Genomic DNA, 26,309 nt, shown 5'->3' with positions numbered 1-26,309 from the left:
AAACACAAAGAACCAATTACTGGGTGCTGTGTAATTAATAAACACAAAGAACCAATTACTAGGGTGCTGTGTAATTAATAAACACAAAGAACCAATTACTAGGGTGCTGTGTAATTAATAAACACAAAGAACCAATCCCAATTACTAGGGTGCTGTGTAATTAATAAACACAAAGAACCAATTACTAGGGTGCTGAATAAACACAAAAGATCCATTGGAGCGGGACTCCCGGTGCTGTGATTTATTCAAAGAACCAATTTTTGTAAGAATTAAGATATGATTTCTGTCGACATTATAAATACTTTAATATATGTAACGATTTTTGTAACGATCGTCCTGCAAAAGGTCTGCTCGTTCTTTTTCCTTTGAGTCGTAAAATCCTGTTGAATTCTCATTAAAATGCGGAATTAAGTACGGTGTGATGATGGAGATCCTTGATGCAAATCAGGAAAAGTGAATGAGCGGACAAAGTCACGGATGGAACATCGACAAACGGTTTTAGCTATTATTCGTGTTTTTCTAGTGATCTGTAAATACGGGTTTTTGCGCTGTGTAAATAAATGCGCCAGTTCGTCTGACACGCGTCACTGAGAAACGCGCGTCTGTAGGCTTGCCTGCAATTGGGACCGTGTGTTGGCGAGGATGCTGGTTATTAAAAGCCTCACTCTGTACTGGAGGCAAATCGACCCATGAAGTGCACCATGGGGCGATTTGTTTGCCGGTTCTGTAAGGCCCGTACACGTGTACAATCGTGTACACTCGTTTGTAGCACTTACAACGTACTTTTGAGTTGCCTGCCCAAATGGTAGGCGACTCGCTTGGCGGAGGAGAGGAAGCGGACAATGGAATTATATATATATCTTTTCCCCCATTCCAATTTATGATACCGCGACAAAACGGCTTATATCTTTGAAACGGCGAGTTGGATTTAGACAAATTAAACGAAATTGTGTAGGACGGAAACCGTGGGTCCAAGGAAAGAAAAAAAAGGGTGGAGGAGGGAAAAAAAAAATTCCCACCATTTCTTATAACACCTAAAACCCGTTCGATTAACATATAAATTAATGACAGACAACGCCATCTGATGCCGGTCCAGAATTATTATGAAAGATGGCGATTGGATGAAAATTGCATACCGACGCCCCAGGGAAAAAATCGAACATTTTTCCCTCATTGTCCCTCATTGTCCCTCATTTCCATTTCGGCTACCTGTCTCTTGCTCCCGCTCCTTCTCCCTCCCCTCCCTCTAGTTCACATTGGCGGACGTTTTTGCGAGAAGCAAAACGTTTTGCAGGAAGCTTCCAGGAATCAGAGCCAGTGCTTTTGTTTTTTGTGTTTTTCCTCTGCTCCCTGGGCTCGCAGTGCTGTACGTTGTTTCACTTGGGTTGATTTAATTAAATTCCTAAAAGATACATCTTCGGATGAAGCACTTGTGGTTTACTTATGCTATTTGCCAATTGAGTAAGAAAATATTTTGTGATATCTTTATTGAGTTTAATTATACAATTAATCAATCAATTAGCATACACCTCTCCCTCCAAATGCAGCCTCTATGACGCGCCGCGGCAATGCCGCGCTGTAGGATATTTAATTATTTGGCATGGGGGCAATGTACTTTGAATGTATCTGCACTTGTTAGTTTTATTTTTACTTTTCACTCTTTCCGTTCATTGTTCTCTTGGTCATGCAATTTTTTTGAAGACATGTATGTCATGATTATGAGAGATGATTACAGGAAATACTGTTCTGTTCTCCTTCCTCCCGTTCTCCTTCCTCCCTTCCTCCCGTCCATGGTACACGGAATCTTGTGGTGAGGCTGTTGCCCTGAAACAACTTGCTTTCATCTCCTGGAAAGCAAATCCAACGGAAGGAAATCTCATTTCCTTTCACAAAGCCCGAAACAAGTGTGTGTCCACCCTCAGGAGAGCCAGGAAACAATATCTCACCGTTCTCAAGACCGAACTCTCTTATCTGTCTCCCTCTTCCAAATCCTGGTGGCGTCTGGTCAAATCTGTTTCTGGTGTTTGTTCCCCCTCCATCCCCTCCCTCACCTCAAACGGCTTAACGGCTGACTCCGCACGTGAAAAAGCTGAATGCCTCAACTCTGTGTTTGCCTCTAAATCTTGTGTCCCAAACCCACCCTCCCTGTACCCACCGTACCCAGTCGTACCCATCTGCTCCTGGACTCTGTGTCCTTTCCTCCTGACAAGGTGGAAAAGTTTCTGTCAACCCTCGACTCTGATTCTGCAACTGGTCCTGACGGCATCAGCCCACGGGTCCTAAAATCATGTTCTTCTGCTCTTTCACTCCCTCTTTCTGTTCTCTTCACCCTCTCTTTTGCTCAAGGTCATCTGCCATCTGCTTGGAAATCAGCCAACATCACCGGTTTGCACAAAAAAGGTGCAAAAACAGATCCCAGCAACTACAGACCAATCAGCCTTCTCCCAATTATCAGCAAAGTCATGGAATCCATCATTGCTTCAGATATTAAATCTTTCCTCTTCTCCAATGGCTTGATCTCTGATCATCAATTTGGTTTCAGACCTGGTCACTCTACTCTGGACATGCTGCTTCTGCTTTCTCAACAATGGATGGAGGTCCTCAACGCCAAACAGGAAATTAGAGCTGTCTCCCTTGACATTTCACGTGCCTTCGATACGGTCTGGCACCCTGCTCTGCTCACCAAACTCTCCTCCTTTGGTATCCATGGAAATCTCCACGCATGGCTGGCGGACTTCCTCTCTGGTCGTAGTCAACGTGTGGCCCTGAATGGGTTTCTCTCATCTCCTCTTCCTGTTCAGGCTGGAGTTCCCCAAGGTAGTGTTCTGGGCCCTGTGCTTTTTCTGGTCTTCATCAATGATCTCTCTGACTCTCTTGAAAATCCTCTCTATCTCTTTGCTGACGACTCTACTCTCTGTCGCTCCATTCCTCATCCCTCAGATCGGCAGTCTGCAGCCTCCTCACTCTCTGCAGACCTGGACAAAATCACAGACTGGTCAAACAAGTGGAACATGTCTTTCAATCCTGACAAATCTCACACTCTTACAATGTCTCTCCGAAAGGACCGACTGGACAACCCTCCCATCTACTTTCTCAACAATCCTCTCCAAGAAGTTCTGTCGCTCAAGCTTTTGGGTCTCACTATCTGCCATGATCTTTCTTGGGAAAACCACATTTCCAAGCTGGCCTCCAAAGCCAGTCGCCGACTGGGCATCCTCCGTCGTGCGAAGTCCTTCCTTGGCACACCTGAGCTCCTCACCACATACAAGGCTTTCATCCGCAGCTCAATGGAATACTGTTCCCCCCTCTGGGCTGGTGCTCCTGCCTCACACCTTGCTCGGCTTCACGCTGTTGAGGCCAAAGCTTTCAGAATCATTGGAATCTCCTGCGATGTAGTCAACACCGAGGGCCTTTCACTCACTCACCGCAGGCAGGTTGGTGGTCTTTCTGTCTTCTACCGACTCCTCTCCGGCCTTGCTCCCCCAGCTCTCTCTGTGCTCTGTCCCCCCAATATTCCTTCAGGTCGCACAAGATCTGCCTGCAACCCTCTTATGGTTAAACTGCCAAAGTCTAGGCTCTCTGCTCACCTTCACTCTTTCATTCCCCTTTTCTCCCGCCTCTGGAACAAACTCCCCCACTCCCTTCAATCCCACTCCTCCCTCCAGGTCTTTAAAACAGCTGTTCACCACCATCTCTTATCTTCCCCCATCGAAAACCTTGATCTTTTCTACCCCCGGTAATTTCACCCCAGAGTCCTTGCAGTGTTCATATGTTTTATTCCTCTCCCACCTCCCCCCAAGTCCTCCCGATGTCCCTGCTCTCAAATGTTGTGTTTGTGTCCTTCCCCCTCTTCCCCCTCTCTTTTGTGTCCTTCCCCCTCTCTCCCCATCTTGTCTGCCGCTCCCCTTGTTTTTTGTGTTTTGTGTGTCGGTTTGTCTTTTTGTGTGATTAATGTTAACTCTTTCACGAGCCTCGATCTTGTATCCAAAAAAAAAAAAAACCTGTGTGGTTCATGTTTGTTGATTATGAGAGATAATTACAGGAAATGTGTGCTGTTCTTGTTTGTTGAGTATGAGAAAATTTGGTGCAGGATTCGTGGAATGTTCAAGGCCGGACATGATCATTGATTGAACTAGTTGACTGATATATAAATCCCATTCGAATGACAAGTGAACCGAATGAAAATTAAGGATTTTTGAAATTGTTGTTGACTTTTGGCCTATGTTGAATAAAATAGTTGTTGATTGAACTAGTTGACTGATATATAAATCCCATTCGAATGACAAGTGAACCGAATGAAAATTAAGGATTTTTGAAATTGTTGTTGACTTTTGGCCTATGTTGAATAAAATAGTTGTTGATTGAACTAGTTGACTGATATATAAATCCCATTCGAATGACAAGTGAACCGAATGAAAATTAAGGATTTTTGAAATTGTTGTTGACTTTTGGCCTATGTTGAATAAAATAGTTGTTGATTGAACTAGTTGACTGATATATAAGTCCCATTCGAATGACAAGTGAACCGAATGAAAATTAAGGATTTTTGAAATTGTTGTTGACTTTTGGCCTATGTTGAATAAAATAGTTTTTTTTTTGTTTGTTTGTTTGTTTTTTTGTATACTGAATCGAGGCTCGTGAAAGAGCTAACATTTATTTCACAAACAAACAAACAAAACAAACCAGACAAACAAAATATACAAAAAGAGGGAGCGGAAGACAAGATGGGGAGAGAAGGGGAAGCACACAACCGCAACATTTGAGAGCAGGGAGAAGTGTGGGAGGGAGAGGGCTTGGGGGCAGGAGGCGTGGGAGGGGGGGGGGGGGGGGGGGGAGAGGTATAAAACACAAGGGGACCGAAATTAGCGGGGGTAGAAAAGATCAAGGTTTTGGATGGGGGAGGATAAGAGATGGTGGTGAACAGCTGTTTTAAAGACCTGCAGGGTGGAGTGGGATTGAAGAGAGTGAGGGAGTTTGTTCCAGAGGCGGGAGAAAAGAGGAATGAAGGAGTGAAGGTGAGCAGAAAGTCTTGATTTTGGCAGTTTAACCATAAGAGGGTTGCAGGAAGATCTTGTGCGACCTGTAGGAATATTTGGGGGACAGAGCCCAGAGAGGGCTGGGGGGGGCAAGGCCAGAGAGGAGACGGTAGAAGACGGAAAGACCACCAACCTGCCTGCGGTGAGTGAGTGAAAGGCCCTTGGAGTTAGCTTCATCGCGGGAGATTCCAATGATTCTGAATGCTTTGGTTTCAACAGCGTGAAGACGGGCTAGGTGTGAGGCAGGAGCACCAGACCAGAGGGGAGAGCAGTATTCCATAGAGCTGCGGATGAAAGCCTTGTATGTGGTGAAGAGCTCAGGTGTGCCAAGGAAGGACTTCGCACGACGGAGGATGCCCAGTCGGCGACTGGCTTTGGAGGCCAGATTTGAAATGTGGTTTTCCCAGGAAAGATCATGGCAAATAGTGAGACCCAAAAGCTTGGGTGACAGAACTTCTTGGAGAGGATTATTCAGAAAGTGGATGGGAGGGTTTTCCAGTCGGTCTTTTCGGAGAGACATCGTAAGAGTGTGAGATTTATCAGGATTGAAAGACATGTTCCATTTGTTTGCCCAGTCTGTGATTTTGTCCAGGTCTGCAGAGAGTGAGGAGGCTGCAGACTGCCGATCTGAGGGATGAGGAATGGAGCGACAGAGAGTAGAGTCGTCAGCAAAGAAATAGAGAGGATTTTCAAGAGAGTCAGAGAGATCATTGATGAAGACCAGAAAAAGCACAGGGCCCAGAACACTACCTTGGGGAACTCCAGCCTGAACAGGAAGAGGAGATGAGAGAAACCCATTCAGGGCCACACGTTGACTACGACCAGAGAGGAAGTCCGCCAGCCATGCGTGGAGATTTCCATAGATACCAAAGGAGGAGAGTTTGGTGAGCAGAGCAGGGTGCCAGACCGTATCGAAGGCACATGAAATGTCAAGGGAGACAGCTCTAATTTCCTGTTTGGCGTTGAGGACCTCCATCCATTGTTGAGAAAGCAGAAGCAGCATGTCCAGAGTAGAGTGACCAGGTCTGAAACCAAATTGATGATCAGAGATCAAGCCATTGGAGAAGAGGAAAGATTTCAGATCTGAAGCAATGATGGATTCCATGACTTTGCTGATAATTGGGAGAAGGCTGATTGGTCTGTAGTTGCTGGGATCTGTTTTTGCACCTTTTTTGTGCAAAGCGGTGATGTTGGCTGATTTACAAGCAGATGGCAGATGACCTTGAGCAAAAGAGAGGGTGAAGAGAACAGAGAGAGGGAGTGAAAGAGCGGAAGAACAGGATTTTAGGACCCGTGCGCTGATGCCGTCAGGACCAGTTGCAGAATCAGAGTCGAGGGTTGACAGAAACTTTTCCACCTTGTCAGGAGGAAAGGACACAGAGTCCAGGAGCAGCTGGGTACGACTGGGTACGGTGGGTACAGAGGGATGGGTTTGGGACACAAGATTTAGAGGCAAACACAGAGTTGAGGCATTCAGCTTTTTCACGTGCGGAGTCAGCCGTTAAGCCGTTTGAGGTGAGGGAGGGGATGGAGGGGGAACAAACACCAGAAACAGATTTGACCAGACGCCACCAGAATTTGGAAGAGGGAGACAGATAAGAGAGTTCGGTCTTGAGAACGGTGAGATATTGTTTCCTGGCTCTCCTGAGGGTGGACACACACTTGTTTCGGGCTTTGTGAAAGGAAATGAGATTTCCTTCCGTTGGATTTGCTTTCCAGGAGACGAAAGCAAGTTGTTTCAGGGCAACAGCCTCACCACAAGATTCCGTGTACCATGGACGGGAGGAAGGGTATGACAACTGAAGACGATGGGATAAATCTGTGCATGAGAGAGAGCAATTTACTTTGAAAGAATTCCCAGGATGAGTTGATGTCAGAGGCGGTAGAGATGGGAGACCAGTCCAGATGATTGATGGCTGCTTGAAGACCGTGCCAGTTGGCCTGAGTGAAATGCCAGACTCGTCGACGCTGAGGAGGCTCTCTGAGAATGGTCAGAGAGATGTCCACTTTGACAAGCACATGATCAGATGAGCCGATTTGAGCAGAAGAAGAGCAGCAGACATTTTCAGGGAAGTTTGTCATAACCAAATCCAGAAGAGAAGATGCTCCGTTGACTGAGATCCGGGTCGGGAAATTGACAGATTGTGTCAGTCTCAGTGAGTCGCAGAAGTCCTTTGCTGAAGAGCCATGGCTGGTGAGAGAGGTACCCACACCCAGCCAACTGGCATGGTGACAATTGAAATCACCACATATGAGGAAGAGAGAGTTGGGATGGGTAGATAGAAGTTGGTCCATATTATCAGACAGCGAGATGTAGATGGAGTCATCGCTGTTTGGTGGACGGTACAACACACATATGTACAAAAGGTGGGAGCGAAGGGGAAGCCGTAGCCAAAGGTATTCCTGGGGGTGAGGTGGAGAGAGGGCAGTGGAGGGCGAGTGAGGAAGAGAGTTTTTTATAAAGATAGCAACCCCACCTCCAGGACGAGGCTCAGGTCTATCATACCTGAGGAGGGAGTAACCTGGGAGAGATACCAAGGCATCAGAGACATCATGAAGGAGGAAAGTTTCTGTTAAGCAGATCACATCTGGTTTGTCAGAAGCAACCTGTATGGAGAGGTCAGTCAAGTTTGAGCAAAGGCCCCGGATGTTTGAGGTCCATACCGTTAATGAAGAGGAAGGGGGAGCATCGGGTCCAGAACAGGGGGGGGGGAGGGGTAGGGTAAGATGTGGAAGAGGAGGAAGAGGTAGGGAGAGCTGTTGAAGGTGTGTCAGAGATTTCAGAGATTTCAGAATAGCTTGGAGAAAGGGAAGAATGGGGCGGACAAGAGGTTTGATGGAGATTGGGTGAGGCACAGTGAGGTGTTATTTGAGGAGGGGGAAGAGCGAGGCAGAAGGTTGAGGGAGATGAAGGTGAAAGTTGGAAGGGGGAAGAAGCAGGGAGGATGCTTTGAGGAGGAGGGGTGAGAGGGGAGTCTAGGAGGCGAGGAGCGAGGGAGAGTCTCGGAGGGGAGGGGTGTGGGGGGAGTTTAGGAGGGAGGGGATGGAAGGGGCAAGGGGGGAGATTTGAAAGGGATGGGTGATGGGGAGGATTTGGAGGGGAGGGGTGAGATTGGATTTTGAAAAGTGTACGATTCATGGGAAACGAACATTTTTTGCAAAATGAGTTTGAGACCTTCGAGTCAAAAATACGTTTGAGGACACTGGAGGAGGGATGGAGTTCTGGATAGTTTAGGGAATGTAGAAAGGAGGAACTGTAAGAGATGGTATTATATATATTTTTTGGAATGAATAGATTTGGTGAGCAAGACGAAAGCATCCTTTTGTAGGAAAAGAAGAAAAGGGTGTTATAATATATGAGAGAAAATAGTTGTTATGGGGAGAGATTATACATTTCTAACCACGTGATCGCGTGATCGCGAACGAACGAACAAATATGAACAACAAATAAACGAATAAGACCTGGGAAGGAAATATTTTATTGGGTTTTTTTTTTTTTTGAGTAGAGATATTAAAACAAGGAGGTATGGGGTGAACGACTGGGACGAAACAGAGAACGAAAATAAAATAATTGCAGCGCATTCGACGAATCGCTGAGAGAAAAACAAAACCACAAGGTCGGAGACGGTACGGTAGACTAAGCCTACAAGTACTAGGCCGCAGAATACTCGATACGCATTAACCGACGATTGTGCATATATGTACGAAAAATTAGCACCGAAAATTTTCCAAAAGATACGCTATAGGTACATACACCGAAAGATAGATACAGTCTCGACAAAAACACAATTGAGAAAGATCACTTAGCTTCGAAAGCGTGAGCGCATGGAACAGCTTCGAAAAGACGTGACCTCGCCGTGATCTCGCGAGATCACCCCCGAACTAGATTTTGATTGAACTAGTTGACTGATATATAAATCCCATTCGAATGACAAGTGAACCGAATGAAAATTAAGGATTTTTGAAATTGTTGTTGACTTTTGGCCTATGTTGAATGAAATAGTTGTTGATTGAACTAGTTGACTGATATATTAATCCCATTCGAATGACAAGTGAACCGAATGAAAATTAAGGATTTTTGAAATTGTTGTTGACTTTTGGCCTATGTTGAATAAAATAGTTGTTGATTGAACTAGTTGACTGATATATAAATCCCATTCGAATGTCAAGTAAATCGGATGGAAATTGAGGATTTTTGAAAATTGTTAGCGATTAATCAATTAATTCGTTGATTTTATAAATGACTTATTTAATTAAATTCCTAAGAGATACATCTTCGGAAGAAGCACTTGCAGATTGGTTATGCTATGAGCCAATTGATTAAGAAAGGAAAAAAAAAAAACGTTCTGTGGCGGCCATGTTGGATTTCTTGAAAACCTTTAAAATGCATCCCTGCGTTCATTTTTCGATCGATTGAGGTGAAATTTTGAACAATAGGATCAGGGAGGGAAGAAATGGGAAATTTGAGGTATTAAAGTTACGGAACTCAAAATATCTAGGTTTGGATGTGCAGTCATTAATATTAGGTTTGTTTTGATGATAATCCTAATATTTGATAAATATTAGGATTTGTCAAAGAAAATGGAAGTTATGTCTTTGGAAAATTTTCAAAATTTGTAAGGGACCTTGCATAATAACCACCTTTAGAGGCCATTTTTCCCCGCAAAGCAGGAGTTGGCCTTTTTCGGGAACCGTGGTTGTTGTTGTTTTTCGGTCCCCTTTTTGAAGCAATGTTTTACGGCCGGATGCCCTTCCTGACGCCAACCCTTTTTGCCGCCTTTAACGACAAACAGGGAATTACCAGTGAACTGGTACTCAATTTGCCGACCTCGGAAGGACGACAGGCTGAGTCAACCCCCCTGGCGTTAATTCAGCAATCGACCGGGATTCGAACCCAGGATCCTAGGATCCTAAGCCGGCACCCTAGCCGCTAGCCCAACACCTTGCATGAGTCCAACAAAACAATTTTTCAGTTTAATGGTAGTTGGATTTTGTAAAAAAAAAATACAGACATATATTAAGGGTAAATTGACAAGTTTCTGATTGGATTAAGATATGAACATATGAACAATGATATTGTGATAATTGTTGAAATGTCACAAAAAAAAATTCGGATTGTAGGTTATTTGAGGTCTAATGGGATTAAGGTGTATGTTAGGAACATTTTGAAAAGAAATATGGATATATGGCATTACCAAAAAGAAACCAAGCAATTGAGAGTTCTTGGGTTAATGGGATATAAATAAATGCATCTACAAGTTGATGGTTTAATGACACTATAGGGTTCCAATGCAGAATGATTGCACGAACTTGGGAAAGAACTTTCAAGCCCTATGGGATAAATTGGGTATTACAAGCAATGGAGTTTCAAAATTTAGCTGCTGGAAGGAATTTTACAGTCCCATTTCAGGACCCAATGAACTGGTTAATATCTGCCATCAATTTTGGCTGTCTCACGAATGAAGGATGAGTTGCCTTTAGTGGTTGCAAAGAGAATTTGTGGTGACCAGACAAAATTGGGAAAATATGTCAGATATGACCCTAGTACAGAACAGTGATTCATCAATTAACATGAGCTATGGATCTGAGGTGACGACCGATGATCTTCAATCTCAGTCAATGGATGGATCTATCCTGACATCATTGGGGAAAGGGCATATACAGGGAGTCATCTAGAGTGATTAATTTGATTTATTGATGAATGATTGATGATGATGATGAATGAATGATGAATGAATGAATGATTTGATGGTTGGGCTAGCGGCTAGGGTGCCGGCTTAGGATCCTAGGATCCTGGGTTCGAATCCCGGTCGATCGCTGAATTAACGCCAGGGGGTTTGACTCAGCCTGTCATCCTTTCGAGGTCGGCAAATTGAGTACCAGTTCACTGGTAATTCCCTGTTTGTCGTTAAAGGCGGCAAAAAGGGTTGGCGTCAGGAAGGGCATCCGGCCGTAAAACATTGCTTCAAAAAGGGGACCAAAAAACAACAACAACCACGGTTCCCGAAAAAGGTCAACCCCCGCTTGCGGGGAAAAATGGCCTCTAAAGGTGGTTATTTTATGGTTTTATTGATGAATGATTGAATTGATTTAATCGAATAAATTGATTGATTGATTGATGAGGATGCGCTCTCAAGAAAGAAGCTTTGATATCTTTGTGAGATATTATCAATGTGAAGACAACCTTGGAAAATTGAGCAAGGTGGTGAGTCTATGTATGGATATATATGTGTGGTTACCATTGTGTGATTCCCCCTTCGACAGAAAGACATACCTGCGGATTCACCCATTTCATACTGACCCGTTTGGCTCATCTGCAGTACCGATCTGTGAGATTGGGTTGGGCAAAAGCCACAGGTGAGAGAGATTCTCTGGAAATCACCGTTTGAACAGGTGAACAGATCCTTCCTGGAAGTACGAGTGAAGCTTTAGAGGAACCTGGAACAAGCTACAACACATCCAACGCTACTTTGATAAAAGGTGGAACAAACTCCAGTAGATTTTATTTATAGTACATATAGTACAGGTGTGTACAGGTGCATTCCAAAGCGCAGATCCTAGTAATCTACCTGGTACATTGAGTGAATATTGAGTGTTATTCACATACAGGCAGAATGGGAAATGGAGCCTGCAAGAATACACAAGGACAACCAGAGATTCCACAAAAAGGTACTTGTGCATATTATATGTATGACCGCTATGGTGAAGAGGCTATTAGAGAGGTTGAGAATTGGTATTTCTGGACAAAGGGACATGCTAAGGAGTTTCCAAGAGATGGTACATTTGACCGAAGTCGATTGGAAAGATTAGGACAAAAATTGAGAGCCAGGAAGAGACAGAATCTAACGGTAGACTGGCCTGCATTCCATCTTTGGGATGGTGAATCCAAACAACGGGAACAGCAAGAACGGATAACGGACCTAGAACGCAAAATAAAAAGGATACAGGATACAGTGGAGGAGATAAGTGCACAACTACCCCCGAAAATAGGAGTAGAAGTGACAGTTGTCCCATCTGATTCCCATTTGTCTCCCCAAAAAGGACGGTACAGAGAATTTTTTCGTGTTTCAGGAGATAACGAGAGATTGCAGTGGCAACTCAGGGATGTAGAGATGCAGCCCAGCAATACAAGTGCACAGGTGCACAGACCAGGCAACGACAGAAACCGGTGTTTCGAGTGTGGAAAGATGGGACATTGGAGAAGAAGATGTCCGTATGTCAACAGGAAGACAAGTTCATGGGGCAAACCAAGATCAAGGGTACCAGTGCTTACCGGTACCTCAGACAATGATTAGGCCTTCATTGCTGCAAATCCCAAATGATGATTGGCCTCAACAGATTCGATTACTGGACAAACATGAATAACTGTCGATGATTCTTGTGTCTGAAAAGTTTTCGGAGCAAGAATGATTCATTTTTTCTTTTGCTTGTTAACAAATTAATAATTAATTGATCAAATGCCAAAATTGGATCTTCTATTTTGGGCACAGCAATTTTAAATTTACAAAGTTTGGAACAATTGCGTTGCAAATTTTTTGAAACCAAGTGACAAGAGTCACATGATGATCAGGTGGGAATTTCGGACTATTGTTCCGCATGATCGATAGGTCAGTGGTCGACTGACATGTAAATGGGCGTGTAGTCAAATTTGGATAAATTATTGTGGGAACTGAAAGGGTAATTTCAATGTGACATCATAGGGGTTTTCTAAGAATAAACTTTTTGGTCCATTTGTGTATTAGCATTTATAAAATTGAAGGACAAATTTTATGAAATTGAAATTTAAAAAAACTGACACCCATCCTGATCTGTAAATAATGGTTCCAACGCAAACAAATATGCATAATGCATGCGTGTGTGTGTGTTTTGTGTATCAATGTTTGTGTTTGTTGTTGTTGTTTTGTGTATCAATCTTACAAGATTGTTGACACCGACAGTGTGCCTTGTCTGAAAATAGATAGTTCCATGGGGATGGGATCGCATATCGAGAGAATTCGTAAAATAAAAATAGAAATATAATTTGATTATGAAAATTATCACTTTTGTCAAGGGAGATGGAGAATAAAGATTTGATTTGCTGAGTCATGAGCAGCTATTCATTAATAGTAAAAATTGGGAGTAATCTTGGGATTCCATTTTTTGATAGAATTTATATGCGAATAACAGCTATTTATGGATATGAGCTTCATTTAAAAAATGTGGGAGTACAAAATTAGTCAAATTTGGGAGAGGTCTTACACTGACTTCCCAGGATACATAATTTACACAGGGTAAACGAATTAATTTATCGTAGTGGATTGTTAACAGCAGCCTGAAAATGTCCTGAGAGGGTGCATCCATGTAATCAGAAATCCCAGATTTGTTTTTTACAAACAAAATTTTGGTAGAGGTCTTGTGTGGACGAGCACTTGCTTGGTAGATAAAAAACGGTAATGCATGTTGGCAGCCATTTTTGCGGCCAGTTGGGCCAAACAAACTGAGAGGAAACTGTAGTTAAATACGTAATTTACACATGGCTATTTGTAAAAAAGGAAATTTGTTGAGATGGGAAACATTTTTCGAAGGTTTATTAAAGTGTAATAATATGACATGTGGCAAGGCAAACTATTGGATGGGAAAATTAGATCTGGTTATAGAATAAATTTATTGACCCCTTGAAGTTAATTCTTCGAATCATTGTTTCACTGGCATTTTGAGTTCACATTGGAAATAGTTTGGTAGAACTTTGGTTAAAACCTTTGGTTGCGGTATTTTGGAACGAACTGATAAACCATATGAGATTGATAAGAATAGAAACAAAAAATGGACCCAAAGTAGAAAGTTGGATTCATGCCTCTCATTGCAAGCAAGCACATGGGGCTAAGGTGGATGATCCCACAGAAAATGAGGCTGCACCTAGCAGCCCAGCAGAACATTCAGTGGCGGATAAATGATAGTCGTGATTTACATTCATTTGAATTACATTTTAACACCCCTTGCATTGATAAACATTACATTTTCAACATGTGATATTCCTACTTGGGATAGTGACATTAATTTGCCTACATGACATACAATTACCTACTGATATTAATACAGCATGAGTGATAATGTATCACAACTACACTCATGATTAAGGGATTTAGTTCGACCCCGGGAGATAGGGGGACCAGGGTAAGACAAATAATCTGATTTATGTTACAAATTAAGGGATTTTCTTTATTTACCTTTTCGGAAGCTTGTTAGTTTGGGATATAATGTTGAATGTCATTGGCATATAATTATGTTATAGGTATGAACATATACAAGGGGTAGCTCACATGTTTTATATAAAAGGAGGTGCCTTTGCATGGTTGGGAAACACATTTGGAGGAGTAGCAGACTTGTTTGTTGGTTTAGTAGTTATATTGACAATTGTTTTAGTGGTGGCTTGCTTGAAAGCCTTAGTGATGGTGTGTTTGAATAAGGTAACCAACAACACTATGATAATGCATGAAGTGACGAATGAGGAAAGAAATGTGGAACCACAAGAGGAAGACTTTTATGGCGACATAAATACCGAGATTAAAAGAATGAATCAAGTGATGTTGCAAATGAATACAGAGTTAAGATAAGGGCATAACAAAAAATGTTGTGAATTGTGTCAACCGGTGAACTTCTATCACCACAAGTTACACACTGTTTGGAAGAAAAAGAAAAAAAAAGAAAAAAAAAGAAGAAGAAGAAGTGGGGAGAAATTATGATAATAATACATTATGCTTAATTTGTTGGTTTGCAAAATTTGTTGGGAATTAGATATTCCTGTTTGTGATTGTAATCACATACACTTGTTATAAATGCATTTATTTTCTTTGAGTAGTGCTAAAATACCTGCACAAGTTAATTTCTGAACTATATTAACCTGAAAGCAATTGTGGATGCTATTCTTAGTTTAATAGTCAAATACATACCTGATTGAATATTATTTGTGTGACGCATATAAATGAATATAACTTTTTGAATGTGTTAAGGGAAAAACAACAAATTGTTGAATGTGAAACTGTCGGAAGATATACATGATTATGCTGATTTCATGGTAAGATGTACCCTATCTGATTCAGTGTGTTTGGAAAGCAGATTCAGATGTGACTGAGCATAAGGATAAGACGAGATCACATTTTGAAGGGAGTGCTAACGGAATTGGGAAGAAGTTCGAGAAAGAAGATTTGTGGCTGAAAATGAAGTTAATCGTGGCATACACCCTCTTTCTCAAAGAATGATGAAGACATTCTCCTGTGTAACTTGGAGATGGATGCTTACCTTCACCAAGGAAATTTATGTGACCATTTGCCTGGATCACACTGCAACATATGAAAGAAAGGCTATCACTTACTCTTGTTCGAAGGCTTGGAACATTCATCACATCAGAAGTTGTAGGACAACAACATTTTACCTGCAACCCCTACGAAATGCGGGGACATATGTTATTACTTCACCAACTTCCGGGGAGCCAGCATGGAGCTGCAAACAAACGGCTGTGCTTTTTCACAACAGCTGTGCACGATTCTGCTGGTTGCTCCTGGTATGGACCATGGATGACCTGAACAACATGGTCCCAACATCATTGTGGATGCATCTGGCATCCCTGTTCCACATCTTGCTGGCCAATCAACATCACACCAATACTTGCTGCCCACTCATAATGAGGGAGGAGGCAAGTCGACTACAACTGGGCGAAGGCCTTGTTCAGGAATCATTATGGTTCACAGCAAGAGTGGCAAGAATGCTACATGGAGAGCAGGGTCAGTCTATGACTCCGCACTGTTACCACAACAGTGAAATCCTACACGAAGTAGTGCAGGTGTTATGAAGACAGAAGAAAATGTTTCATACCTGAATTCAAACACAAGTGATCAGCCCTTCCTTTCAAACAAAGAATCAACATTTGTTTGGAGGCAAACGTTTTTGCCAGATGTTGCAGATGCTTTATAAAACTTGAAAATGGTGAAGTGAAATTGTTGTATCTTGGTGATGGTGAAGTGTTGTTTTGCAAGGATATTTGTGATGCAAGTGAAATAGATTGAATTAACAATATGGAAGGAGTCAATGACCAACGAAATGTTTTGTGATTCTTGCAGGGTGACGGTGTATGCCTAAGGGGATTGATTGTTTACTTATATTGATGTTTACTTGTAGTGATTGATTGTTTACTTTTATTGATGTTTAGATTAATGGTTAATATAAACAAAAACAAAAAGATGAGGGAATGGTGGAAGTGTAACTCATTGGTTGGGACTAGTAACGGAGCAGGTAGTCCAGGTGGTTCGTAAGAATGTCAGGAATGTATCTCAGAACATGGAACCTGGGAGTTCCTTTGTCCACCTTTATCACGGCCCCGGGCTAACACACATTCCCAAGCCCGTACTATTGTTTTGGACATCGGGATGCAAAGAGGGTGAAGGAACTCCCCAGCAGGGGGGCGAGCATGGATGACCTCGGAGCATTTAGCGGAGAGAGGATTAACACGTGTGCCCATATAAACGAGAACATACTTTGAGTCAGGAGACTTGTCATCAGAATCTCTGCCCAAACGGAACGAACGAGTACGGAGCGAGGACAGCGCAGAAGGCCGAAGAAGAAGAACCAACGACTTGAATTTCCAAATTCGTTATTGTATTGTAGTTCTTTATTATATTGAAACAGGTGAATTATTAGTTAATAAAGCTTTGCTTTTGTAAAAGCTGGTCATATCGGAGCCTGCTGTGTCCAGTACATTCCCGAACAGGATCTCCATCCATTGTTGAGACAGCAGAAGCAGCATGTCCAGAGTAGAGTGACCTGTTCTGAAAACAAATTGATGATCAGAGATCAATCCATTGGAGAAGAGGAAAGATTTCATATGCGAAGCAATGATGGATTCCATGACTTTGCTGATAATTGGGAGAAGGCTGATTGGTCTGTAGTTGCTAGGATCTGTTTTTGCACCTTTTTTGTGTAAAGCGGTGATCTTGGCTGATTTCCAAGCAGATGGCAGTTGACCTTGAGCAAAAGAGAGGGTGAGGAGAACAGAGAGAGGGAGTGAAAGAGCGGAAGAACAGGATTTTAGGACCCGTGGGCTGATGCCGTCAGGTCCAGTTGCAGAATCAGAGTCGAGGGTTGACAGAAACTTTTCCACCTTGTCAGGAGGAAAGGACACGGAGTCCAGGAGCAGCTGGGTACGACTGGGTACGGTGGGTACAGAGAGGGATGGGTTTGGGACACAAGATTTAGAGGCAAACACAGAGTTGAGGCATTCAGCTTTTTCACGTGCGGAGTCAGCTGTGTCGCCATTTGAGGTAAGGGAGGGGATGGAGGGGGAACAAACACCAGAAACAGATTTGACCAGATGCCACCAGGATTTGGAAGAGGGAGACAGATAAGAGAGTTCGGTCTTGAGAACGGAGAGATATTGTTTCCTGGCTCTCCTGAGGGTGGACACACACTTGTTTCGGGCTTTGTGAAAGGAAATGAGATTTCCTTCCGTTGGATTTGCTTTCCAGGAGACGAAGGCAAGTTGTTTCTGGGCAACAGCCTCACCACAGGATTCCGTGTACCATGGATGGGAGGTGAGATGTGATCAGATCTTCAGGGTCTTTAAGGGTATTTTGGTGCATTCAGGGGTCTTGGGGGAATTAAAGGGTCATCAAAGATCTGATGGGGTTGCAGCAGTTTAATTAAGAGGATAAAATCAGAGGGCATGAGATGTCTTTCAAATCGTGTGATTTCTCCACATGGGACAATGTTTGTTTGTGGAGATAAAGCTTACCCCTATTTATTTGATAACTGGAAGGGAGTCTGCTATTTGAGCTCAGTGGTACCGGAAATCTTGATACTGGATGATATACAAAACTGAAAACTTCGGACTAGAAGGTAGGATCTAGGTATAACAAATTGGCTTTCTGGAAGGTTTGGCAGCCTTGGGTACACTATATTGTCCTGGATTATATGGGGCCTCACAATAATCATAGGGCTTGTCTTTGCTGTGTTCATAATGAAACATCTCCTTCGCCTGTGCCTTGAGAGATTCTTTTCTAGCTCCTCAAAGTCTCTGTTGGCCCAACTGCAAATGAATGAGAAAGCGAACGAAAATGATGACGAGGAACTGCCCGATCCACCTGTTACTCCGGATCCCCAAGAGCCCACGCCCATGGATAACTTTGAAACAAAGGACGTCTCTCTCTTTTCCTTTGATTACCATGCCCTGTGCTCTAAGCAGGAACAGATGATACAGGAGATTGACGATTTTATGTATTCCCCAGAGCAACAACATGTGCGGGCCCTTCTGAGCATGGAACTCGATTAACCTCGAAGATCTGCAAGGACTGCGTTTGTGCGAGGTGGAGGGAGCCGGTTCCGCAGGGGAGTTGGTCGCCCTCTAGTGGAGCACATCTTCATCGGACCAGTCATCTTCGTTGCAGATCTGAAATGTTAATAACATTCCATAGAGGATGTTCTGTGATATAAAGATTATTATTTAATATCTGAACAGGAGAAGGAATTGTCGAAGTATATGTGTATTCAAAGGATTATATATAATTGCATTTTTCGTCCATTTCTAATTTGGCCTTGTAGCCTGTGAGAACAGCCTGTAGGTCTGTGTTCTCTCAAGATTTGTCACTGTTTCTCCTCTGCAAACCCAGCTCTCTTTTTATCACTCTCCCCATTGTGAATTGAACATAGGAATGCTTGTCTTTCCCTCCCCTTTAGAGTAATGACCTCCACACACTGATAAGGAGTGAGCCTTGAGGGAATTGGTGTGATGCTATGGGCATGTGACCAAACCCTCTGGGCAAGCTCCCAGCGGATATGTCTTAACTTTTCTACGCTGCATCCCGTGTATATAAACGGGATGCGCTGATGATTATATTTGAGAAAGAACCGACCAGTTTCATGCCCTCCTGTTTTCCCACATGTGTAACGGCTCCGTAATAAAACAGCTTATATTCTCAAGGCGTTTGTCCCAAGTTCTTCTCGGACAAGTGGACATTGAACCACGATAATGGCATCAAGGTACTCCCACATTGGTGAGACAAGCATATTTGTGTAACAGGGGACTACCTTGAAAGGTGGGTGAAATCTTATTAAGTTTCCTTTGCTGTCTGTTATTCTCAATCTCAAGCACTAGAACGGCACTCGGTAGAGAGCATACTTCTGCCAGGCTGAACAGTTTATGTTTTGTATCCCACTGATAAGTCAGATGTAGATCTGACATGAACCAAAATCTAATCGGCTTGTTATTATCACCAACCCAACTCATCCATCAAGTGTTGTCATGTCGTCCACAACTTTTTGCAATATCATGCTACATATCGTTTTTGTCCCAATTACTCGATGATGAAGAAGCACTTAAAAATAGAAAATTTTCATATCCGGATCCGCATTCAGATCTTCACCAACATTGAATCAACCCAACCTGTTCGCCAAGTTTTGTCTGAATCTGTCGACAACGTTTTGAGATATCCTGTTCACAGACAAACAAACAGACAGGGGTGAAAACATAACCTGTTTGTTTCGGTCTTGAGAACGTGCGGAGTCAGCTGTGTCGCCATTTGAGGTAAGGGAGGGGATGGAGGGGGAACAAACACCAGAAACAGATTGTCGTTCTGTCGTTCTGTTTCCACCTTCGGTGGCAGAGGTAACAAAAAGTCCATGTCAATCTTAAACTGCCTTTGTTATATTAGAGTTACGTATTGAATGGAGTTACCTGGTATCTAGACCTATCGGCAACAGCACAACATCCGCATTTTGGTTGAGAGTGTTGAAACCCCATAATAGGTTTCAAAGCAGCAGTCTGTTGTGTGCTGTTACCCTGTTTACATTCAATGCTTTCTGCTTCGGTGTACAAGTAGCATATTGAAATTGCTCATATGTGGATGTAACACAGGAAAAACGGATCACATGGCCTTGTTGGAGATTTAAAGAACTAGGGCATGCCCGTACTATATATATATATATAATTATATCCCACCCCCCCCCCCCCCTCTATTTACATGAAATGGTTTGGTCCATTCGCAAAGCCAAAGCGAACGGCTTGCGAGTACGGTGACAATCCCCCCCCTCTATTTACATGAAATGGTTTGGTCCAAAGCGAACGGCTTGCGAGTACGGTGACAATCCCCCCCCTCTATTTACATGAAATGGTTTGGTCCAAAGCGAACGGCTTGCGAGTACGGTGACAATGCCCCCCCCCTCTATTTACATGAAATGGTTTGGTCCAAAGCGAACGGCTTGCGGAGTTTGGTAAAGAAATCGCCATAGCTCGGTAACTACTTGTCCGATTAATATGAAACCTTGAAAAGGCACATCCTCGGGTCCCCAGCAATATACCTGGCAAGTTTCAAGTATATCGGACCCGTGGTTGTCGAGAAACAGCGGTCACAGACAAACACACAAACACACAGACACACAGAGATTACTGGAATTATAGATAGACTAGGGCATGCCCGTACGTGGGTGCCCGTTCCTTGCCAAAAAAAAAAAATAACGCTACCCGTACGCTCTACCCCGCCCGTACGCCCGTACGCCCGTAAACAAAAAAAACAACGCTCTTCGCTTCCGCCCTTCGCTCTGACTGAATTGGGAGAAATAATGCGCATAAGAAATCGAGAAATTATTATTTTCTCCGGAAGAAATCGAATTACGAACCGTAATGGCGCACGCGCTCGGCTCGGCTCGTTCTGTGATTGGCTGCCGGAAGTGAAGTCTTCACTGTCCGGAAGGTCGCAAATCGCAGTTACGATGAATCGCAAATTAGTTTTAATTAGTTTTAAAACATAGTTTAACGCCAACATAGTTTGCCAACGTGAAATAAATGAATACGCTCTCAAATGTGCCGTCCGAGGCAGAGTCTGTTCGGCACGTTCGGCACACGTGATAGCTCGCTGCTCTCTGATTGGTTGAATCGTTTTTTGGACATAGCTCGGTAACTACTTGTCCGATTAATATGAAACCTTGAAAAGGCACATCCTCGGGTCCCCAGCAATATACCTGGCAAGTTTAAAGTATATCGGACCCGTGGTTGTCGAGAAACAGCGGTCACAGACAAACAAACACACACACAGACACACAGACACACACACACACACACACACACACACACACACACACACAGAGATTGCTGGAATTATAGATAGATGATAGGTTTGCTCACTTTCTAACTCAAAGATAATTTTATTGATGTGTGATTATATAGCACTTGACGATAAAGACGAGTGGCTCCATGCTTCAAACTTAGTTCCAAAAGGCGAAACTGCTGTCCTTAGGGGACGAGTGTGGTGGTAGCACAAGGGGCTTTGTAGTTGCAAAATACAGACACAAACACATTGTCACTTTCCGTGCGAGTTATGCTATGCAAGTCATGCTATGCGAGTCATGCTATGCGAGTCATGGAATCATTACTGTGTGAGTAATGCAATGTTATTTAAGATCCAGGATTTTAAAAGAGCGATAAATAATTCGTTCTTTGTATCTCGGCTGCCAATTTGATCTTTCATTGCAGCAATAACTTGACACCATCATTTTCTATGTTCGTGCCAAGGGTGAAGCCTTACATGCGTTGGTGTGTACACGTCGTACACACAGCCCGAATCCACATCAATTGCATGAAAGCCCACGTGGGAGCCATAGATGACCTTCAGTCTTTGACCTTCTTCTACGGTTAGGTCAACAAGATGTGGCTTGTGCTCCAGCTCGGCAAATGACTGCAGGTTAAAAGAAAAACAATGATACAAGATAACTTTTTGAAAAATGTTAGTTTGGAAATGGTGAGACTAAGCATTATCAGGTGACCGAGACAGGTAACGGTCCAGCTTTTAGAGCACCTGCAGGATTTTAAGTGCGATTCTCACCTTAAAGGCCATGAACTTGTGGTAGGGCTTCGGGGCCCAGGCGTACACTTCCACAGAGTTCTTGAGAGCGATGACCAGAAATTTGATACGCTCGTATTTTACTGCAAGGAGAGGCAGGGTGTAGTACCACACATTCAACACAACTTGGAATAGCACTAAATTGCTACTTTCATGATACAATAAACTCAAGCCTTATCTATTGGCCTTCCATCTCCACAACACCACATTTGATACTTTGACATTTGACGCATGTTGAAAAGTATTGCTTCATTTTCTTCTTCTCAAAAGTAGGTAAAGATATTCGAATGAAACAAAGTGCAGTCCACAGATTCGTTCTTCTCGCCAATGTGTGTGAAGTTTCGTGATTGTGACACTGGATGTCTCGGTGCTACATTAGTCAGGATGTCAGAAAACAGCATGACGTTGTCAGTTGAGATGAGAGTTGGGATGACTGACTGGAGATGAGAGTTTGGTGCAATGTTACGATCTTGAGAGTACGAGATGGGAAATGGAGAGCCACCACAAAGGATCACCAGCCCTGACTTGGCTCTGTCAGCTTTTCATCTCTTCCCCAAACTTAAGGAACACCTTCTTCTGACGACGATGTCAAAGCCGCTGTGAAGCGCTAGTTATAAGTCAGCAGGATGCAAAGTTCTATCATGACGGCATCACAAAACTACTGGAACGTTGCCAGAAATGTGTGGACCACACTGGTGATTATGTTGAGAAATAAATTCCCCCCCCCCCATGGTCGAATAAAGATTGATGCCCCTCTCTGACAGATTGTATACTACTCGTATTTTCATCGATTTGTCCAAAGCCTCTGATACGATTGACCACAACATCCTTCTTTCCAAACTTGATTTTTATGGTGTTAGAGGTTGTGTGTGCTCTTGAATGGTTTAAAGACTACCTTACTAATAGGCAACAATTTACGGTTGTAAAAAAACTCTAATTCTTCATTGAGACCGATCAGTCATGGAGTTCCTCAAGGATCTATAATTGGGCCTCTTCTTTTCTTATTATATGTTAATGACCTACATACTTGTTCTTCTTTATTTTCTTTTTTTTCTTTTTGCTGATGATACAGCTATCATCTATTCCAACCCTTCTCATGACTCTTTGATCAACACCCTCAATAGTGAGCTCATTAAGGTTTAAATCCCAATAAAACCAAGTGTATGTTTTTTTTGGAAATCCACCAAACCTCTGTCTGACACTTTCTTCTATATATGTATTGACAATGAACCCATTACTTTTGTTAATTCGACGAAATTTCTAGGTGTTATCTTGGATGACAAACTTAGCTGGACTAATGATGTTTTATCGATTGCTAAGATTATTTCTCGAAACACGAACTTTCTGTCTAAACTTCGTACCATCCTTCCTCCTCATATTTTATTCTCCCTCTATAATACCTGAATCCTCCCTTACCTGAACTATTGTAACATTGTCTGGGCACGCTCCAGTTACAATCAGCTACACTCACTCTCAATTATTCAAAAGCACGCTACAAGGATCTGCAACCTCTCTCATCCACATGACCACACTGCACCTATTTTTTTTTTAACCAAACTCAACACATTGACAGTTTTTGACATTAATAAATTACATACAGGGATATTTATGTACAAGCAAATTAACAAACTTCAAAAAGTTTTTTCATCTTACTTTACAGTTGTCCATGATATCCACTCTCATTTCACTAAATCACAACATAGCGTATTCCTACCTTTTACTCGTACATCTTTCTCCATTAATACTCTACGTTATTTTGGGCCACGTCTGGAATAGTACTGATGGAGCAGTGAAGGCACAGTCGTCTGTGAGTCGGTTTAAGTCTCGCTACAAACAAATTTTGATCTCCTATTATTGTTAGTTTCCTTTCTATATGTTGATTTCTCATTCACTTTTGCAAGTCTTGCCTTTTTGTTATTTCATTCTTTTTTACACATTTTTATTTAACTTCATCTGAACTTTGTTTGTTTCATTTCAGATCTTTGAGCCGTTCGTTTTCTAGGTTCCATATGTCCGAAAGAGCTGAAATTTGGCCTACGGTCCTCTTTTTTGGTACATTTTCATCTATCAAAATGTATTTTTAAAAACAAAAAATTTCAAAGAAATCGAATTTTTAAATTGTTTAAAAAAAAGAAGAAAAAAAAGTGGAGCCCTGAAAATGTTTTTTTAATTTACTTGTTATTTGTTTATTCTTATGATTGTTATTCATTGTATTTTTGAATTTTTCCTTCATTTGTTACCATTTGGTATCCTTAATCTAATTTATCGTTTGTCATTTATATTGTTAGTCCATAGGCATATAAATACAAGCCTTGGCTTCTGAATATGCCTCCATATTTACTTCTCTATATATCATCTTGATTGTATCCTTCTGATCAAGTGCACCCCAGTTTTTCGGGTTTTCTGAAGAAGAGTGGACATATGTTGTGTGCAGGAGACGAGATGGAAGGGAAGTGGTATGAGAATGGTGAAGGGTAGGCAGGGACAGAAATACAAGTTTGTGTGGCAAGGGTGCCTGGAGGGAGTGAATGGTGTTGGTGTCCTGTTTTCCGAGGAGTTTGTAGACAGTGTAGCGAGGGTGACTAGAGTGAGTGAAAGGTTGATGATGGTGAGAATGATGATTGGAAAGCTCTTGGTGAACGTCATCTCGGGATATGCTCCGCAGGTCGGTCGGAGCGATGAAGAGGGTCAAGTTCTGGTGTGCGATGGAGAAGCTGATGGAAAACGTGAAAGATGGGGAAGTTGTGGTAGGAGGAGACCTAAATGGACATGTGGGAAGGAGTATTGACGGTTTTGAGGGAGTTAATGGGGGTTACGGATATGGTATGAGAAATGGAGAAGGTGAAAGGATTTTGGAGTTTGCTGATGGAGCTGATTTGTTGATTTGTAATACTCAGTTCCAGAAAGAGGATAATAAGCTTGTTACATACACGTCAGGTGGGTCGACGACAAACATTGACTACTTGATGGTGCGTAGGCGAGATAGTGGGCACCTCCGGGACACAAAGGTGATCCCGGGGGAGGAGGCTGTTTCACAGCACCACTTGGTTGTCTGCGACATAAGGGTGAAAGGTGCAAGGAGAGCTCGGTGGGTGAAGTACCAACCGAGAATGAAGGTGTGGAGGTTGAAAGAGGTGACAGTGAGGCAGGCATTAAAAGAGACGCTGAGTATGGTAGAGGTTGAGGTTGAAATGTGGTTGAGCTTGAAAGTGGTTGGATGTCAATGAAAGATGACAATGATGACCTGTTTGGAGCCGTTGCTGAGGTATGTGGATGGACTAAAGGACCACCGAGGCACTTGGAAACATGGTGGTGGGATGATGAAGTTGGAAAGAGGCTTGACGAGAAGAGAAAGAAGTTCAAAGAATGGCAGAAGGTGAAGGGTACGGGGGCAGAAGAGGCCGAGCATGAAAGTTATAAGGCAGCCAAGAAGGCTGCAAAGAAAGAGGTAGCGAAGGCACAGGAGGCATCTCGGAAAATGTTCGGAGAACGCTTGGATTCAGAAGAGGGTCAGAGAGCGGTATTCAGGATTGCAAAGCAGATAGCGAAAGAGAGGTGTGATGTGATGGGGGTGAGTTGCTTGAAGGATGAAGTGGGACAAATCGTTGTGGACCCAGATGGAATTAAATGAAGATGGAAGAGATATATGGAAATGCTGTTGAATGCAGAGAATGAATGGGATGGCAACATAGAGATTAGCCCAGTTTTAGGACCGGCAGAGAAGATAACTGAGGAGGAAGTTGAGGAAGCGATAAAAGCAATGAAGAGTAGAAAAGCGGGAGGGCCGACGGGAGTTGTGGGAGATATGCTGAAGACAGCGGGAAGTTGGGGAGTGAAGAGAATGACAGAGATCTGTAATCTGGTGGTGAAAGACGGCCGCATTCCAGTGGATTGGGAACTGAGTACCCTCGTCCCTCTTTACAAGGGGAAAGATGACCCTCTGGACTGTGGCTCGTATCGAGCGATAAAGTTATTGGAGCATGGAATGAAGGTATTGGAAAGGGTGTTGGAGAGGAGGATAAGGAAGAAAGTGAAGATCGACGAAATGCAGTTTGGATTTATGCCAGGAAGAGGAACGACAGACACGCTTTTTATTGTAAGGCAGTTGCAGGAGAAGTACATGGAGAAGAGGAAGAAGTTGTTTCTTGGGTTTGTTGATCTGGAGAAAGCATTCAATATGGTTCCACGCGAAGTAGTGACATGGGCATTGAGGAAGTTAGGAGTGGAGGAATGGTTGATCAGAGTAGTGATGGCAATGTACGAGAGAGCGCACACAGCTGTAAGGACGAAGGACGGGAACAGTGGTGAGTTTGAGGTGACAGTGGGAGTGCATTAGGGGTCGGTACTAAGTCCACTGCTATTTGTAGCTGTGATGGAGGTGCTGGCTCGGAACGTAAAGGAGGGTTTTCCG

At 42.9% G+C, this 26,309-nt stretch overlaps 1 protein-coding gene across 5 annotated transcripts in view; it reads right to left on the bottom strand.

Moving 5' to 3' along the window:
- LOC137434425 (traf2 and NCK-interacting protein kinase) overlaps positions 1–26,309 on the bottom strand; it is a 288,002-nt gene that overhangs the window by 16,758 nt on the left and 244,935 nt on the right. For all 5 annotated transcript variants that reach the window (XM_068127408.2, XM_068127415.2, XM_068127423.2 and 2 more), the window contains 2 exons: positions 21,881–21,981; positions 21,584–21,733 (listed from right to left, as the gene is read on the bottom strand). In XM_068127408.2, coding sequence (XP_067983509.2) covers positions 21,584–21,733; positions 21,881–21,981 — 251 coding nt within the window. The remainder of the gene's footprint in view (positions 1–21,583; positions 21,734–21,880; positions 21,982–26,309) is intronic.

This window comes from Myxine glutinosa, chromosome 1, assembly GCF_964187855.1.
Source record: "Myxine glutinosa chromosome 1, kmMyxGlut1.1, whole genome shotgun sequence".
Taxonomy (NCBI): domain Eukaryota; kingdom Metazoa; phylum Chordata; class Myxini; order Myxiniformes; family Myxinidae; genus Myxine; species Myxine glutinosa.
Note: the sequence above shows the minus strand (reverse complement) of the source record. Positions and strands in the feature narration are given on the sequence as shown.